General features: G+C 36.1%; 1 protein-coding gene across 1 annotated transcript in view; it reads left to right on the top strand.

Moving 5' to 3' along the window:
- Tyr (tyrosinase) overlaps positions 1-19,519 on the top strand; it is a 117,116-nt gene that overhangs the window by 1,616 nt on the left and 95,981 nt on the right. Inside the window, exon 2 of the mRNA XM_042689905.1 lies at positions 11,407-11,623. Coding sequence (XP_042545839.1) covers positions 11,407-11,623 — 217 coding nt within the window. The remainder of the gene's footprint in view (positions 1-11,406; positions 11,624-19,519) is intronic.

Below are 19,519 nucleotides of genomic sequence, written 5' to 3'. Positions count from 1 at the left end.
TGATTGTAAAATCTCTGGCCTTGCCCCAGCTCCATGGATCAGAATATTCAAGAAAGAGTCTTGAAAAGGCAAAATTTAGTAAATATCAATGATGATTATTGTGGGATACTTAAATGTTGATTGAAGGGAGTCTTCATTTTTAAGTACTTAAGGGTATTACAGTTAAAAGAGATTAATAATGAAAACAGTTAATATTCAATGAGCATTTGGAATTTGTGAAATCATATTGTGAAATGTTTTGTGGATACACTTGTCATTATTAATTTAAAATCATCAAGTAATTGGTTTAGATTCATTTAAAAATCACACAGATGGTAAATAGCAAAGCTAATATTTTTCTGAGATAGTCTGGCTGCATGATGACTGTGTTTTGTCAAGGTCATGCAATATTTTTAGCCAAAGAATCTAGCCCAGTCTGTCTCACTGGTTTTATTAGACTACAGAATAAAATGAATGAACAGGTGCCATCTGCCTACATGTGTGGTGTTAAGATGAAGAAGAGGCTGCCAAACCCAACTCATGATGACTGTGCTTCAATTATTTATATAACCTGTCTAGTCAATCCTTCAACAAATTAAGATTGATTATTTATTACTTATCTTTCTTATTCTTAAGTAGTTATGCAAAGGGGTTTCAATTTAACACAGTAAGAGTACAATGCACCTTTATCAACATTGTCCCTTTTATCTTTATCCCCCATCCCTTCCAACCCAACTCATTCCCTCAACTTCATGTTTCCATTTTCACATATGTATATTGAATATTATTTATTAAGTTGGGAGTCTTAAAACAGGAGTTCTTACTATCAAAGCAATTGAGGAAGCTTAATTTCTTTTCTTAATAAAATAGTTGCACGGGTTTCACTAATCTAATCTTTTTCTAGACATACAGAAAGTCTCCTGTGAAGTTTGGCTGTCAGTATTTGTAAAACTTTATGGAGCCTGTTTAATATCTCTCTACTTTCACTTTATAAAAATGCATGCTAATAGACACATTAATAATTTGAATGCTCTTGCCTAAATGGAAAGCTTAAATTTTCAGCTATTTTGTATAAGATGAGATATGGTAACTTCCAAGCTACCTGAATTCATTAATAACCTTACACATTAGCCAGGCTGAGAGCATCCCTGTATACAGCATCTCCTTATTTTAGTTAATTTTAGTTATCTTGTCACTTGATGCACCAATGGAACTTTCTGAAATTTGAGACCATTTATTAAGTCCCAGTAGAGAGATCTCCAGTGGTATCTAGTGTAGGGCTCAAGTTTTATGAGTTTATAAGAAGACAGAAAGACCTAAGACTATCCAAAGTCATACATCTTAGGAAGAAAACCTCAGAAGTACCTCTGACTCCACTGAGATTTAAAACTACCATTTGGGCTCAGTAAGATTGAATAATAAAATAAATTCATGGATGTATAATCTCATGGATAGTCTTAATCCGTGTGTCCTGGAAACATGGAGAAACAGCAATGCATCTCTTTACGTTATTGTTAAAGCATACTATGAGTCATTATATTCTTTTGTCATATAAAATTAGCCATCCCCTCTCCTTTTTTCCATCATTACAGTTTATATAAAGCACCTGTAACATGCAATGGTTCTATATTTACCAAAATCTCCCAGGAAACAATCTTTTATGCATGTTTTTGTACTTGCAGAGTTCAGGGCAATGATATATACCTTGCAAGGTGCTTAATAAATGCATGTTGAACTGGTGGCTCGTGCTTATAATTCCACCTACTCAGGAGGCTGACATCTGAATATCAAGGTTCAAAACCAGTCCTTGAGACTCTATTTTCTTTTTATTTTACAAACGAGTTACCATTTAACAAAGCAGTTTTTCTTCTTCTTTTTTTTATTGTGAGAATACCGTACAGAGGAGTTACAATTACACGGACAAGATAACGAGTACATTTCTTATCAAGCATTGTTGCCTCCTCTTTGTTTCCCCTTCCCATCTATCTCTTGATCAATGTAACCTGCTCAACATCCGCATCCATCCCTCCCCAACAAACATACCCCTTTCCTTACTCTTCTGAACTTTGTAGGATGTGGGTTGGATTCTTGTCTGCATTTTATCCCTCTTTTCTTAACTAGAAAAAAGTCAGAAGTGGAAGTGTGTCTCAAGTTTTTTGAGCAAAAAAGCTAAGAGACAGTGCCCAGATGCTGAGTTCAAGCCCCACTGGGTATAAGCAGGCATGCGCGCGCGCACACACACACACACACACACACACACACACACACAATGCTTGTTGAATTGAAAATTTTAAATCAAAGAAATACTAGGTTTGACATTATCAAAGATATAAAGCTAAAGATAGATTTGTAGACTATAATCCATACATTTTACAGTATTTTTTATCCAATAACTCAAAATCTCTAAACTTGCATATGCATATACATGTGCATAATAAAGAACATAATAAAGAAAATCATACTACATCTGAAAGTTATTTATATTAGGTTGATAATATTTATCTGTTATGGTTTCTATGAAAAAAGCACATAAAAAACAAGTCATTAATGATATTTTTAGAATTCACCCATAATTTGTGCCTTTTGTTTGTTGGTTCATTTGTTCATTCATTTGTTTGATGAACAGAAGCTTTTAAATTTAGAAGCATGTTTATCATCAACTAGAACAATCCATTATTTTTTATAGAAAGGAGGTTACTCAGTAAAATTAATGTTCAAAATTCAAAGCTTAACACAATTAGATCCAATGTTATACAACCAACAGAAAAGTTAGCTATAAAAAGAAAAGGTATATCAAAGAATGCTGTCATGCTGAACAAAAACAAAGAGAAAAACGTATCATGGATGATAGACATAAGTGAATTGTGGCCAGAGAATTCACTCATCAGGTGAAAAGCACATCACATGGATGCAAACAGTGGGAAGAAAAGAAAGTCACATTTCAGCAGAGAGTCATGGGTTTTAAGTAACCATGACAACGGCTCAGTGAAATAACAGCTTCTCCTTTTCCTTTATGAAAAAGATTCTGTGGAATGTCATATGGTTTACTTTTTTTTTTCAGATAAACCCTAATGCCATAACAGAATCTTTCCTACTGAAAGCTTTTAAAAGGTGCTATTTATGTCTGTTTCTTAAAATTTAAGCGAACAGTATCTGGGTTTACCTCCCTTCATTAATATAGCTGTGTTCTAGCTCTTTTTTTTTCCTTTTGACTGTGAACACTTGATATTTTTTACCTATTAATGCTGTAAATCACTTGTGACTGAAATAGAGAAAGAATAAAGTCATTGTTAAAAGACTTGGGCTTAAATTCAGCCTCGGTTACTAGACATGTCATTTAGAGTTTTTGACTTTTGATTTTTCAAAATAAAAAAAATGGGTTAAAATTATCACCTATACTTGTTTTGTGCACTATGGGGAGGACAGAATGAACTGTGAAACAATGCAATATAGTAGAAATGGTATAATCTCTTCAATCATATGGAAATGAACTTGAGAAGACCTTTGTTAGTTCCTTAGCTACAAGACCCTAAGAAAGTTACTTGGAAGTGGTGCTGTGGGTCAAGTGGTAGAGTGCTCACCTTGAGCAAAAAGAAGCCCAGGAATAGCTGCCAGGCCCTGAGTTCAAGCCCCAAAGGACCAGCAAAAACAAAACAAAACAAAAAGAAAGTAACTTGTGTACTCTGAGATATATTTACCTCTATATACCATATATATATACCTCTATATAAAGTGCTTTAAAATATTTGTTCATACAAATAACTTGCTTAGTATATGATGGATTATTTGAATTCTCATATGGGGGAAACATTTTAAACACTATTTTAAACACATTTTAAACTCTATACCAAATTTAGTTGTAATAATGAACTGTTAAACATAACCAGTGTTAAATATATGAGGAAGTAAATATGATTGAAACATTTAAAATCTATGCATACAATAGAATAATAGGCCAGGTGCCGGTGGCTCACACCTGTAATTCTAGCTACTCAGGAGGAAAGCTGAGATCTGAGGTTCACAGTTCAAAGCCAGCCCAGGCAGGAAAGTCTGTGAGACTCTTATCTCCAATAAACGACCAGAAAACCAGAAGTTGCTCTGTGGCTCAAGTGGTAGAGTGCTAGCCTTGAGCTGAAGAGCTGAGGGACAGCACCCAGGCCCAGAGTTCAAGTCCCATGACCAACAAAAAAAAATTAATAATAATAGAATAATGAAACTCATTACAAAAAGAGGAAACAGAAAGGAAAGAGTAACATAGTTTGATCAAGTTACAATACATGCATGTATGGAATAAGCACAATGAAAGCCCTTTGTACAGTTAATATACATTAAAAAGGAATAACTTCTGTAATGATTATTCTAGTTGTCATTATTATTTGGGGACAGTGGTGCTGAGGATAGAGTCCAGGACCTTTAATAATTTAGGCAAGCATTCTATAAGAGAGTTACAACTTCAGACCGTCATTATTAAATATACTACAACTGGCACTCTACTATGTGTTTTTACAAGTTAGAATACTTGATCTCATTTACACATAAAAAACTTGATAGAGAACTTAAGCAAATTGCCCACAGTCATGTAATTAATAGAGATAGTATTCGGAACCAAATCTTTTCTGATTACAATCTCCATGATCATAAGCACAGTGCTCACAGTTTCTCCTACATTGCCTCCTCTTCTGTATCAAATACAAAGACAATGATTAAGAGATAATCCTCCTTGTTACTAATACCTCCAGTTATCTGAACACTTAGTCACTTGGCAGTTGGAATTTCAGCAAAAATAGTTCCATTCAGCCTCTCTAATTTAACTGAGTCTGCTGTGGGAGTCTTTTATGCAGAAGGATCTTTTGAAAGTATCCTGAGATTCATTATTCAAAGAAGAATGAGAATGGTTTTTGTCTATGTGCATGCTGTGGTGCCTAGTTAACATTATAAAGACATCCAATACACTGCATTCAGTGCAATAGGTTAGTTTTAGTAAAACCTTTCTGAGCTATTTATGGGCAGAAATAAACACAGTGAATCTAACTTTGAAAACAGAAAGTGCTTTAGTGCTCTAAGTCTGACTCTAAACATCTTATGATGGCAAGACCAATCGCCAGTCTAGTTCTCCATTATAGATATATAAAGGGATTGAGAAATGTTTCAGAATATGAAGAAAACTAGCAACTGACATTTATTGAGCCAGGAACTAGTTGTTGATGAGTTTCTTTTTATATATTATACCAGAGTACAATCGAAGAAATTAAGATTTAGCAAGTCTAAAAGCATGCTCAGTGCCATATTGCTAGTAGCTCACTGAGCAATTGGAAGTCTGCACTGACTTGAATTTGAAGTTCAGTTCTTTCTTGCCATATAGTGCTTCAGTTCATAAATTTTAAATCAAAGAATTAAAACTGTGAGTAACATGGAAGTCTCTCATCTAACATTGTCACTGAGGTTTCTAGGAGCATGGTTCATTTAATTATTTTTGATAGTAGACTGAGATCTAAGGATTATGTTTTAAAAGCCAATCTGGGCAGGAAAGACCATGAGATTGTTTTCTACAAATAAATAGCAAGAAGCTAGAAAGCAAAGTATGGCTTGAGTGGTAGATTGCCAGCTTTGAGATAAAGAGCCAAATGGAGTTTGAGGCTCTGAGCTGAAGCCCCAATATTGGAACACACATACACACAATAAATGAATAAATAAAATATTACAAGTGCCTTGCTTCTTGTTGATGGAATTATGAATAAATAAATAAAATATTACAAGGGCCTTGCTTGTTGTTGAAGTTATTAATCATGACACAACACTTTACATTCTACTAGAATTTTATATTCTTTCATACTCAGACTCAGTTTCTTTATCCAATGTGATTAAAAAAATCATAGAAATTCAAAGCAAAGCCTTGTGAATTTCCATTATTGAAAAAATCCTCTCTTCATATATTTTTCAGGGAAATGCTATAGTTTTGGTAATATATTGTAAGTGAAAATCTGGCACCAATAAAGAGACTATGAAAAATGGGTGTTGAATACATTTTTTTGTTATTGTTGTTGTTTTTGTCTTTCTTGGGGCTTGAACTCTGGGCCTGGGAACTGTCCCTATGCTCCTCAGCTCAAGGCAAGCGCTCTATCACTTGAGCCATATCACCACTTCTGGTTTCTAGTGGTTTATTGGAGATAAGAGTCTCAAGGACTTTCCTGCCCGGGCTGGCTTTGAACTGCAATCTTCAGATCTCAGCCTCCTGAGTAGCTAAGATTACAGGCGTGAGCCACCAACACCAGGCTTTGAATACATGTATGGTGTTGGAAATTCGTTGGCATATTCAATCTTTTTTTTCACTCACTCAGCAACTATTTAATGAGCCTGTACAGAAGGCTGGATGGCTACTCTAAATTCTAAAAATCAGGAATGAACAAATTTGTGAAATACTTAAAAAAAAAATCTGTCCTCGTGAAGATTACCTTTTTAAAAGGGGAGTGGTAATCGTTGCTTATTAGGAGAGTTAAAGTAAAAGGAACTTTTTTTTTTTTGGTCGGTCATAGGGCTTGAACTCTGGGCCTGGGCACTCTCTCTGAGCTCAAGGTGAGCACTCTACCACTTGAGCCACAGTGCCACTTCTGTTTTTCTGGTGGTTAATTGGAGGTAAGAGTCTCTTGGACGTTCCTACCCAGGTTGGCTTTGAACAGCAATTCTCAGATCTCAGCCTCATAAGTAGCTAGGATTACAGGCTTGAGACACCAACACCTGGCTAAGTGAATGGGACTTAGATTGGGTAAAGACCATTGACATACTCTCAGTGGCAAGAAACTATTGTGTGAAGTCATTGACGGAAGCATGGGCAGGCTCTCCTGCATATCACAGTTTGCTTGAAGCCATAGTATACTACTAGTAAATTATTCTATTGCATCTAAGCCAATGGATGGTTTTAAGATAAGTATTAACTTATGTACCATTAGGAAAAATATCTTCCAGTTAAATGATTCCATAATGTTTTCATTACTAGAATTTTTACTTTATATTTATGGAAATAATTCTTCTGGGTTTTTTCTTTTTCTCTTTCTCTTTCTTTTCTTTTCTTTCTTTCTTTCCTATCTTTCCTTCCTTCCTTCCTCCCTCGCTCCCTCTCTTCCTCCCTTTACCCCCTCTTCTTCCTTCCTCCTTCCTTCCTTCCTTCCTTCCTTCCTTCCTTCCTTCCTTCCTTCCTTCCTCCCTCCCTCCCTCTCTCTCTCTCTCTCTTTCATTCTTTCTTCCTTCCTTCCTTCCTTCCTTCCTTTCGCTCTTTCTCTCTCTCTTTCTCTTTCTTCTTTTGCCAGAAACAAGAATTGAATTCAAGCACTTGACAGCTCATTCTTGCTCATGGCTGGTACTCAACCACTTGAGCCATGGCTTCAACTGGGTTTTGGTGGTTTAAAGAAGGAATCTTGGAGACTTTTCTTTCTGGCTTTGAAAGTGATTCTTTAAGTCTCAACCTCCTGAGTAACTGGGATCACAGATAAGAGCCAGCAAATGATTCTTTTTGACTTGTTTGCTCATATGATTTTTTTCATTGCTTATTCATCACCTTACTTGCAAATGAAATTACAGATTAAGTATCCTTTGCTCAACTGCTGCACAACAGAAGGGTTTCAGAACTGGGATTTTTTTTTCTTTTCAGATTTTGAAATATTTGAATCTATATAAAATGGTAGCTTGAAGATGAGATGCAAGTCTTAACATGAAATTCATTTATGCATACAGTCTTAAGGGATTTTATACAATATTTTAATGTACTTATTTTTTTTTGTATGTGCCAGGCCTGAGGCTTGAACTAAGAGCCTGGGTGCTGTTTATGAGCAAACTCAAGGCCAGAGTTCTACAACCTGAGCCACAGCTCCACTTCTGGCTAATTGGAGATAAGAGTCTCATAGAGTTAACTGCCCAGACTGACTTCGAATCTGGATCCTCAGATCACAAAATTCTGAGTATCTAGAATGACAGGTATGAGCCACCAGCACCCAGCTGATGTCTTGACTGCACTGGTCACATGAGATTGGTGTAGAATTCTTCACTAAAGCATCATACTGGCACTTATAGGTTTAGAGTCTTTGGTATTTTACATCTTGACTTCTTGGGTTAGGGAATTCAATCAGTGAAAGTGAAATAATTGGGAGCACTCCTAAAACTCCTTTATATTCCAACTCAGACTCTTTGAATTACTTGGTAGGTAAAAGAAAAAAAATATTTCTTTTAAAATGTATTTTCTATGCTATTCAAGAGAGGGAAGGAATGCAGTCATAATATTCTATGCATATTTTGTAAAACTAGGAAAGTTGAAGGGAGAGGTATGGCTGGGAGAGATGAGGAGAATAATGAAAGAGCTGACATGGATCAAGATGTGTTGTACTTACTTACAAACTGATTTGTTGAATAGCAATCCCTTTGTACAACTACTTAAAGATATAATACTAATATATTTTTAGTGATATGGTAGAATATAAGATAAATGGGAAGAGTGGGTGCATTTGTCTGTGAGCAGAGTCGTGGAATGGAGAAACACAAGCTGAATACAAGGAAGGGTAGGCAACTCAGTAGCAGGACCATATGAGAAGTAGGCAAATGGAAATTGGTTGCCAGATTCAAGGATAAGAAATGTATAATATTAGCTGATGGATTCAAAGTAAAGGACAGAAGAGAATAAAATGCAAAATAAAATTCACTGGTGTCTGCCTTTCACAGTAGATGATTCATAGATTCAGTTGCAGAATCATTGTTGTGAAAGGAAATACAAAGAGAGGAACAGATTTTTTTTTTATTTAATTTTATTTTATTTGTGAACATACTGTACAGAGGGGTTACAATTACATGGGCAGGATAATGCGTACATTTCTTACCAAGCATTGCAGCCTCCTCCTTTGTTTACCCTTCACCTCCCTTCCCAGTCTCCCCCCTCCCCCCATCTCAATCCTTCTCCTACCCCCCCTTCACCCCCCCCCCCACCGACGTTGTATAGCTCGTTTTGGACATGACAACTTGTACTTCTCATTGTTGCAACAGGTCCATCTGTATCCTTAAACAACTGGTTTTTCCCCATCTCCTCCACAAGTTATACTGACATCAAATATAGTGAAAGCAGGACTTATACTGTGGGGGAGGGGCATACAAAGCAATAAAGAGATAATCTTATAAATGCGTTAGAAACACATGCATGAAAGAAAAAAACATTAAAATACATATCTAAGGGTTCATTTTCCTGACATCACATTATCTGACCTTTTCTGCTTGACTCATACATATACTAGATATTGCAAATAAGGGAAACCATGGGACCTATGTTTCTTTGGGCCTGGCTTACTTCACTTAATATAAATTTTTCCAAGTTTTTCCATTTCCTAACAAATGGGGCAATGTCATTCTTTCTGATGGAGGCATAGAATTCCATTGTGTATATATACCACATTTTCTTGATCCATTCATAGGAACAGATTTTTTGTTTCAAGTATTTGAGATGCATGCAAGACAATGTTGAAATATTAATTCCAATACAGATATATGTGCTCAAAGGAGTAGTTTTGCTCTAGATGGGGTTTTGAGAGTCCTTATCAGTATAGTTGGCATGTAAACTATTAAACTGCTTGACATTCTGAATAAGAAGTAGAAAGAAAAGCAAAAGACATACTGGGTGCTGGTGGCTCATGCCTATAATCCTAGCTACTCAGGAGACTGAGATTTAAAGATCCTGATTTGAAGTCAGCCTAAGTAAGAAAGTCCATGAGACTCCTATCTCTAATGAACCACCAAAAAGCCAGAAGTGGATCTATGGCTCAAGTGGTAGAGTGCTATTTTTGAATGAAAAGTTAAGGGACAGTGCCAAGACCCTAAGTTCAAGCTTTAGTATTAGCACATAAAGGGGAACAAAAGAAAAAAAGAACTTGAGGCATCATTTCAGATCTTTGAGTTTTATAAAATGGCTGGAATTTATTAATAAAATTTCTGCTTAGAAAGTACAAATTTTACTAAGGGCTGTCACAGTTGTAATACACAGGATGGATCAATATCTTTGCTGTGACCTCAGGTGACTTGTAGTACTAAATTCACCTCCCATAGCTCCTGCAAAACCATGTATTAGTTTTTTATTCTATTTTTTTCTGTTTTCCTATTTATTCTATTTTTATTCTATTTTTTTCCTTTTTCTCTAGTAAGAATCAAAATTCTTTTCACAAATTCTCCCTATACTCAAATCAACAAGTGTCATTTCATACCTTCACTACCATGTTCACATGCAGGTTTTTTTTTTTTTGTTTTTGTTTTTTAAATTGACATGCAGGTTTTTAGGGCCCCGTTCATCCCAAATTCTTGCAATCTTCAACTGGAGCATCTGTAAGATAAACAAACCCTTCCTTGATTTCTTGTTTCTCATGAAGTCACATGAATTTTTCTTAGCTTATGAAGCCATCAATATTACAGAAATGTCCAGTGCACATAGAGCCTGCACATTCCAGTTCATTGTACAACTAAATCACCTATTCTGATGTTTGCCATTAATATCATTTGATGATATTTTCAGCCAAAATTGCTCCAAAAAAGCATTCTTTATATGAAAGTCCCCAGTGCTCATTGCAGATGGAATTGGAAAACTTGAGTTAACAGTGATCACACTGCCATTTAAGCTGGAAAATGTCACTTAACTACTCCAAGCCTCAGATCCTTATTTATGAAAAGTACTTCTGTGTGATTTGAATTAGTCAGTTCATATAAATGGTTTCTTAACATTTTTTTTATAAAAATGTTGAGTTTTATTTGACTTATGTAACTGTAACCCCCCTGTATATGTCCTTTGCAATAATAAATAAATTGTTTCACAATGTGAGGAATTAGCACTTTTAAGATGAGTTCCATCTGTTTTTTTCTAGATTAAATAATCAAAGGAATTGCTGTGCTTTAAAATATAATCAAGAGGATTATTCTGCCTATTGATTATAGTGTTATTCTCATTAATAATGAGAGATTTTATAACATTTCTGAATGTAATATGGATTAATATTAATAAATAATAATGTTTACTGGGTGTTAACTGTTACCTATACAATTATACCTTGGGCTTTATCAGCCCAGCCTTGGCAGTTAGCAGATTGCAACATGCAAAAAATGCTTCACAAATATTTGTTGAATCAATTATTTCATCTAATGTTAATATGAAGTATACCTTTTATTGTATCCTAGTATATGAACCCTAAGATAGTTAAGTCATTTTCATAAGTAGTAGATGCAAGGCTAGAATTTTATTTTTTTCTCGCTTCCATTGGAAACGTCCTTTACTTTGGAATGTTGATCTCCCGATAATTAGAAATCTGAAGACAGTAATCAAAAATTCCAACCTTCCTGCTTCCTTGACTCTGAGGTGATGACAACAGTTTTATCATGACTTTCTTTTTCTTTTCTTCTCTTTTTTTTGCACAGATTGTGTGCAGCCGACTAGAGGAGTACAACAGCCGTCAAGTTTTATGTGATGGAACTCCGGAGGGACCCATCCTTCGCAACCCTGGAAACCATGACAAATCTAAGACCCCAAGGCTCCCCTCTTCAGCCGATGTGGAATTTTGCCTCAGTTTGACACAGTATGAAACTGGCTCCATGGATAAAGCTGCCAATTTCAGCTTTAGAAACACATTGGAAGGTAATACCCTTGTTTTCCTCCTATTTCCCCCTGAACTTGGGTTCACAATCTCTTATTAAAAATTCTGAACCCAGTTGTGTTTGGGAATTCACAATTTTCTGAGCTGAGTAAGAATATACTTGAATTGACAATAACCCTACCATTTTCTGGACAGCACATCATTATCCAACACATTAATAATGATTTAGCAAGTGTGTGACTACACCACAGGAATAAATAGACAAGAGGCAGCCAATAGTGAATGGGTTATTTCCTCAAAAAGATTATTGGTACAAAGGAAAATAACTCAATTTTCAGAGCTCATTGTATTGTAAAGTTATAGATACAGGAAAGATGATAGATGTAAGGTATTTTTGTTTTAAGTTTTAGAGGGCTTTTCCCTCTGTTTTAAAATATTATAGATAGGAGATTATTTGAGGCAAAGCTGTTTGCTTAACTATAATGTAGATACAGTTCATGTATCAGTTCAAGCCCACTCACCCTCTGCCAAGATTTCCATTCTTTGTCAGAGATTTCTTATTATAGCATTTTCTATCTGTTGTTTATTTTTATGTTTCACATTCTTGTCTTTATCTTCCCTCCCCCATCAGTTTGTTCTTCCTTGTTGGTAGCAATCCCAGTCATAGTTCCATCTCAGTCCCCTCAATTAGCTTTAGGGAAGCATGCCTATCAACAAACAGAACAACAACAGCAAATAACAATAGCAAAAGAGAAACACAACGTAAAAATCAAAATACTCACTCTAGACACAGTCTTAACAGGAAAAGAAATACAGGGGGCTTATAGGCAAAGCACTCATATCAAAACTTTTTTCATGGGCTGGGAAGGTGGCTCAGTGGTAGAGCGCTTGCCTTGCATGTGTGAGACCCTGGGTTCGATACCTCAGCACCACATAGCAGAAAAAGCCGGAAGTGGTGCTATGGCTCAAGTGGTAGAGTGCTAGCCTTGAGCTGAAGAGCTGAGGGACAGCGCCCAGGCCCTGAGTTCAGGTCCCATGACCAGCAAAAAAAAAAAAGAGAGAGAGAGAGAGAGATGTAAAAGTCATGTTGAAAAATGAACTTTACAAATTTGGTGTGGGGGGGGGTAGTGGGGAGGATTGGGTTCGGGGGGGGGGGGGAGGGGGGAGGATGGGAAGGGATGGGAAGGGGAAACAAAGGAGGAGTCTACAATGCTTAATAAGAAATGTACTCATTATCTTGCCCCTCTGTACAGTATTTTCACAATAAAAAAAAAATTTTTTTCACATAAAAACTTATTGCATATCTTGGCCCCTATCCAAATCCTTTGGTACCTTATCTTTCCCACAATGGAATTCTATGCTTCCATCAGAAAGAGTGATATTGCCCCATTTGTAAATGAATAGAAAGCCTTGGAAAAATTATATTAAGTAAAGTAAGCCAGACCCAAAGAAACACAGGCTATATAGTTTCCCTCATTTGTAATCATTAGAATGTGCCTATAAATCTACAAATAAACCCAATGAAAGATAAAAGACAGAAAATTACACTTGGACATGATTAATTAAACAGCTGTCTAGCCATTTGCACACTGAGAACAAAGGATATTCTTAGGAGAGGATCACAAGGGCTCAATAGCTCTACGCATATGATCATATAAAATGATGTTTACTGAAATGAACTCCAAGAAATGGAAACAAGGTTTGTTTGTTTGTTTTAATTGTACTGTTGGAATTTATTTCTTTTTTCTTTTTTTCCTTTGGTTTATTTCCTGGTATCACTCTTCTTTATTTTTGTACCCTACTCTTTTTTTTATTGTGAAAATACTGTACAGAGGGGTTACAATTACATGGGCAAGATAATGAGTACATTTCTTATCAAGCATTGTTGCCTCCTCCTTTGTTTCCCCTACCCATCCCTTCCCATCCTCCACCCTACTCCCCCACCTAATCCTCCTCCCCCCTTCCCCTCACACCAGAGTTGTAAAGTTCGTTTTCCACATATGACTTGTAGTCTCATTGTTGCAATGGGTCCACCTGTATCCCTATTTAAATGATTTGTTTTTTTCCTTCCCCTCCACAAATTATACCAATATCAAATACAGTGAAAGCAGGGGTTATACTGTTGGGGAAGGGCATACAAAGCAACAAAGAAATAATCTTATAAATGTGTTAGAAACAGTCGCATGAAAGAAAAAAAACATTTGAATATATATCTTAGGGTTCATTTCCCTAACATCAACTTATCTGATCTTTTCTGTTTCTCCTAGACATATACTAGTTATTGCAAATAAGGGAAACCATGGGACCTATGTTTCTTTGTACCTGGCTTACTTCACTTAATATAATTTTTTCCAAGTCTTTGCATTTCCTAACAAATGGGCAATATCATTCTTTCTGATGGAGGCATAGAATTCCATTGTGTATATATACCACATTTTCTTGATCCATTCATCTACTGAGGGGCATCAGGGTTGGTTCCATATCTTAGCTATGGTAAATAATGCTGCAATAAACATAGTCGTGCTGGTAGCTTTAGTGTGGTCTTATTGTACCCTAGTCTTATAGACAACCTTCTTCTCTTTCATTTTCTTTTGTGTTGTTTTGTAACCTATTGTTCTGTTGAACATTTGTATTGAGAGGATTACTGTCTCATTCCTCATTCCTTTTCCATGGAAAATAAGGCCTTATTCTAAACCATAAAACTATAAAGTCTGTAAGTCATTTACCAAGAAAAGCCCATCCTAAAGAGAAATTGTGTTGCTAGCTGTGAAAACAGAAATTACATTTATCCCCCTGCAGTAATATTAAACACTAATACCTTTTAAATGTTTGCTATGTGCAAGATATTGTGTACAGAAGTATCTTACCAGCTTTCTCTGAGGAAGACTACATCATTATTCTCCTACTGAAAGACAGAAATAAAATCTGCAGTAAATCGACTTAGATTTACTGCACTTACTGCACTTAGATTTTTCAAAATCAAGTTCTTTCCATTGATGATTCAGAATGGGTTGAGAGTTTCTTGCAAGCAGACAATTTCAGTTTGGTTTTTTAAAGAGAATTCACAGTGCTTGGACAACTCAGAGATGTGGGTACACAAAATGGTATCTGTTGGTCACCAGAATGGGAAGACTATTTGTTCCATTGGATTTTGCAGATGTTAACAAGAGTTCTCCAAATGCTGACTTTCATGACTTTGCAAAGTGAAATTCCACATTCAAGGGAGTATTTTGCAGATTTTTTCAGACAGCTTCTTTTTTTAATTTTTTTATTGTAAAGATACTATACAGAGGGTTACAGTTACATGAGTGAGGCAATGAGTACACTTCCTCTTGAACATTGTTACCCCCTCTATTGTTTTTCCCCTACCATCCCCTCCCTCCCTCCCTTCCCCGAGGTTCTTTTTTTTTTTTTTTTTTGATTGTGATTAAGTGATTACATAATTTCCAGAATTTCACAGTATTGTGGAATAATGATGCTCATTTAAAGTCACAAGTTCATTCTAACTTTCCTGGAGCAAATTGTCTATCACAGTCTGTAATATATAACGGTGTTCACATGCTATATACCATATATGTGATCAGCAGCATGGGGATATTTAGTAGTGGTTCAACCAGATGAGTGGGAGTTCTTTGTTTCTTAAGTCCTGTTAGTTTTGTCATATCACCTAACATTTTGGATTTAGCATCCACTTATCAGGGAGACCATGTACCGTTTGTCTCTTCGTTCTTGGCTTACCTCGCTCAACATGATTCCTTCTAGCTCCATCCATTTCCCTGCAAATGTGATTATTTTGTCATTTCTAATGGCTGCATAATATTCCATTGTGTATAAATACCACAATTTTTGGATCCATTCATCTGTGGTGGGGCATCTAGGTTGTTTCCATATCCTAGCTATTGTGAACAGTGCTGCAATAAACATGGAGGTGCACGTGTCCTTGTATATTGGTTCCTGTTTTTCAGGGTAGATGTCAGGCAGCTTTTTTAACCAAGGGAAAAATTTATTATTAACACTAAGTAACATGGCCTAGTTACATAAATGAGACAGAGGAATCTCACTACTCTGAGGTTGTGAGTCAAAGTGGCTCTGATGGAATCAGCTTAGTCAGACAAATGTAGCTTTCATATTAGGATCTAATATGCATTGGTGAGCAGGAAATCTCTTGGTTCACTGCTAATAATTTTCTTTTTGCTAATAAACATATATGTGAGTTATGTTCCAGTAATATAGTCTCACTCACATGTACTCTAATTACACTCATTCAAGAATCAGATAAAAGGCACATCATAACACACTGGCACAGGGCAGATGTATCTTAAGTCTGTGATAACTGAATTCATCAATAATAGCCAGTCTTTCACATCACATCTAATCTACCATTCACAATACTGAGGCCTGTTGTAAGATTATGCAATTCTGAAAAACTGTTTTGAAAATCACAAACTACTCACAAGTACCATATATCTCACTAGGGACAAAGGCAACATCTTTCCTTAAACTTATACTCATAAGTTTTTAGAAAAGTTGCAAAACTATCAGGTGCAAAGTACAATTTCCAATTTCACTTAAATTTTACATTTTATCCAATTTGCTTCCTTATTCTCTCCCTATAACCACGTGAGCCTGAGCAGCATGAATAACACTATTTCTATAAATTTCAATGAATATTGCATAAAGTTGAGAATACCCTATTATAAACCACAGGAAAGTTTTCAATGTCAGTACATTCTCCAATATCATAGTGGTTTTATCTAATATACTGTTCATATTCAACTTCTTAAATTTCTATTTTTTGTTATTTTAAATGTAGGGTTACAGTTACATAAAATACTCAACTTTTATTCAGTATCCCTAATATGATTATTTATAATTTTTTTAATTTCTAGAGCAGATCCAATATAGGATAAGGTGGAATTTACTTATCATTTTTCTTTCATTTTGTGTATGTGTGTGAGAGGGAGAGACGGAGAGACAGAGACAGAGACAGAATCAGAGACAGAAACAGAGACAGAGAGAGTCTATTTTGCTGGTATTTTACCTAAAGGCCTATTTAATCTGAAATATTTCTCTAATCCCCCTATGTATGTCTTAATGAAATTGGCATCTAGGGAGAAAACAGTTTCCTTCTCCTCATCATTTTAAGTTGAATATTCGTTATTTTGAGTCTGCTTGAAATTTCCTCCTCACTGAGTTTAGGGGATGCATTTGAATCCCACATAGGGAGTTTTGTGTCTTCCTTAGAGGGTTTTCCATCTGGCAGCAAATAATGAGTCATCTGTCTCATACTAGTGATGCTGATCTGATCACCTGTTCTATGTCCAGATGTGTTTCAGTTTTCCCATTTACAAACTACTGTCTGTACACAAGCTTTAAGACTATAGGAAGATTCTACTTCTTGTCAAAATTCTGTCATGTAAGTGGCATGCATTAATGTTCACAGGGTTGGGGTTTCTATCTTCAACATTACTTTTAGACTGATTAGGTAACATTGGAATTCTACTCTTCACAAGAGTCTTTCAGTCTCTCTCTCTCTCTCTCTCTCTCTCTCTCTCTCTCTCTCTCTCTCTCTCTCTCTCTCTCTCTCTCTTATTTATTGGATTATTGAAAAGAAAAAAACATTTCCTCTTTTTTCAGTAGTATATGATACACCCACAAGATCATTTTTATGCACAGAAATTTCCCATGTTACACTTTCAAGTGTGCTGTCAAGTGTTTACTGTTTCATATCTATATCATTAAAGTATTTTCTTTCTGGTACAATAAGCTGTCCTACACTTTGTAACTACAGTGGCCTAGACCTGAAATCAACTTTTGTCTCCTAGGAGACACAAGTTCTTTCATTTGGAATGCTCTTAGAGAACAAGGTCTGGGAGCAGGCTCTACACACTGAAAACACATGTTTTATCTCACAACTAGAAGTGTAGTGATGTGAGGATCCTAGAATATAAGGAGTTCACAAGTGAACTTAGTCATGAGGAGACAGAACTAGGGAATCAAGGACAGAAGCATTCATCCCCTCTTGCTCAAAACATTAAGTAAACATTCAGTTTAATGGTTTGTTACCACTGTAAGCACAGTGGCTAACATAAGAGAGTCTCATTAAACTTGGTTGACTAACTGGTAGATCAATGAATAAAAGAATGCTATAAATTATAAAATTTATATATAGTAAGTATACTGTAAGATAAAATTAATTCCAGGTAGATCTACATGAATCCTCTTGAGTGATAATAACTTTTTTTAACTGCTGTCCTTTAAAAAGGAAATGTTAGGAACATGGAGCACTGCCATTGAAAAAGTCTTCTTGGGGTTGGAGGTGTGGCTCAGTTGATGAAGTGTGAGACAATAAGGTACTGAATTTGAGTCCCTGTCTTGGACCAAGAAACAGGAAAAAGAAAAGAAAAAGACTTCTCAGTATGTGCAGTCCTCCTCAGACATCCACCAGGACAGCATGTCTATTCAAGAACAGGGGGAAAAGCATTTTAAGTTAAGCCAAATTCTAATTCCATTCAACTTGAATAGCTATCTATAAACTTGACTCCAGGAATAGAGAATGTGCATAGCAAATGTGAATTCTAACTCTAGTATTAATTAATCAATTAATTCAACTGAAACCAATTGTGGAAGCCAGACTGTCAAGCAGATCGTTCAAACATTAAAAGCATAGAAAACACAATTCCTCTTTACCAGTTCTTGTTTGGGTTTATTTTTAACTCTTTAAAAAATACTTTTGTCTTTTTCTTTTTGGTACTGGAATGAAACCTAGGATGTTGCACTTGCCTAGCAAGTAAGCTAGGATTATAGGCACAAGTCACTGGTGCCCTCTTCTGAATGCCAAGCTTTTACAGTCACTTTGAAGTGTTTACAGATATGAAAATACTACCACAATTGGAAGATCACTACTGCTAGAACTGCAAGACCTTGTATAAATCATATAACTGGATCCAACTCAACTTTCTTATCTATCACACAGACATAGTATGCACTTTGAATTTTAATGAGTGTCAACTAAGGTAATGTGTGTTAAATACAGGCTGTTGCTGTTCACACAGTCAGACCTGAGAATGGGATACCTGAGCAGAGAGTGGACTAAATCTTTGCTGGTATAAACAAATGTGGTTATATACAGCCTATAGGCACAGAAAGTAAATCTTTAGTCAGGGAGCAGAAAGTTAAACAGTTTTACCGGAATGCAGACAATGAGAGTTAACAACCTTTAGTCAGGGAGCAGGAAGAGCTAATTGTCAACAAGGTGAAGCTGTCTCACGTGATCAAAAATTACAACAAGTAAGCAAGGTGCAGGTGGGCTCCCTTAGAAACACAAAAGGGGATAACCAGCATTGGTTTACGGGATTATTCAGAGGAAGGGCACTTTCTGCATATCTTGCACCAAGGTCCTGGCCAGGTCCTTTAGACCTACCATCGCTCAGACTATGAAAGAGCTTCCTCCTTCCTGCCCACCCTCCTCCCTGCACCAGTGCTGCAGCTGAGTGTGCTGCCCATTGCCAGGACTATGGAGGAGTTTTCTCCTCCCTAGCCAACACACATAAACCTCACACAGCCCATGAATCCTCAAGTGAGGGCAGGTGAGTCTGTGTCTCCAGCAGCAGGCAATCTCTGTTATCATACTACGAAGTAAATTTTAATGATTTATTCAAAGTACTCAGATTTTAGTACATATTTCATAAATCTAACCCATCTCATTTTTTGTTTTTAATCCTGCAGCAAATTCAGAATGTTATTAGACTACGTGACCTTACAGCAAGAGATCAATATAAGTTTTGAAAGTATATCAGCTTGATCTTGTAACTTTAATGTTTAAAACAAGAGGTGCAGGGCTGGGAAGGTGGCACAGTGGTAGAGTGCTTGCCTTGCATTCATGAGACCCTGGGTTCGATTCTTCAGCACCACATAAGCAGAAAAGAACCACTTCC

The sequence above is a fragment of the Dipodomys spectabilis genome, unplaced genomic scaffold (genome assembly GCF_019054845.1).
Source record: "Dipodomys spectabilis isolate Male_0828 unplaced genomic scaffold, ASM1905484v1 ptg000003l, whole genome shotgun sequence".
Taxonomy (NCBI): Eukaryota; Metazoa; Chordata; class Mammalia; order Rodentia; family Heteromyidae; genus Dipodomys; species Dipodomys spectabilis.
The sequence above is the reverse complement of the archived record's forward strand: the minus strand, read 5'-3'. Positions and strand labels throughout refer to the sequence as shown.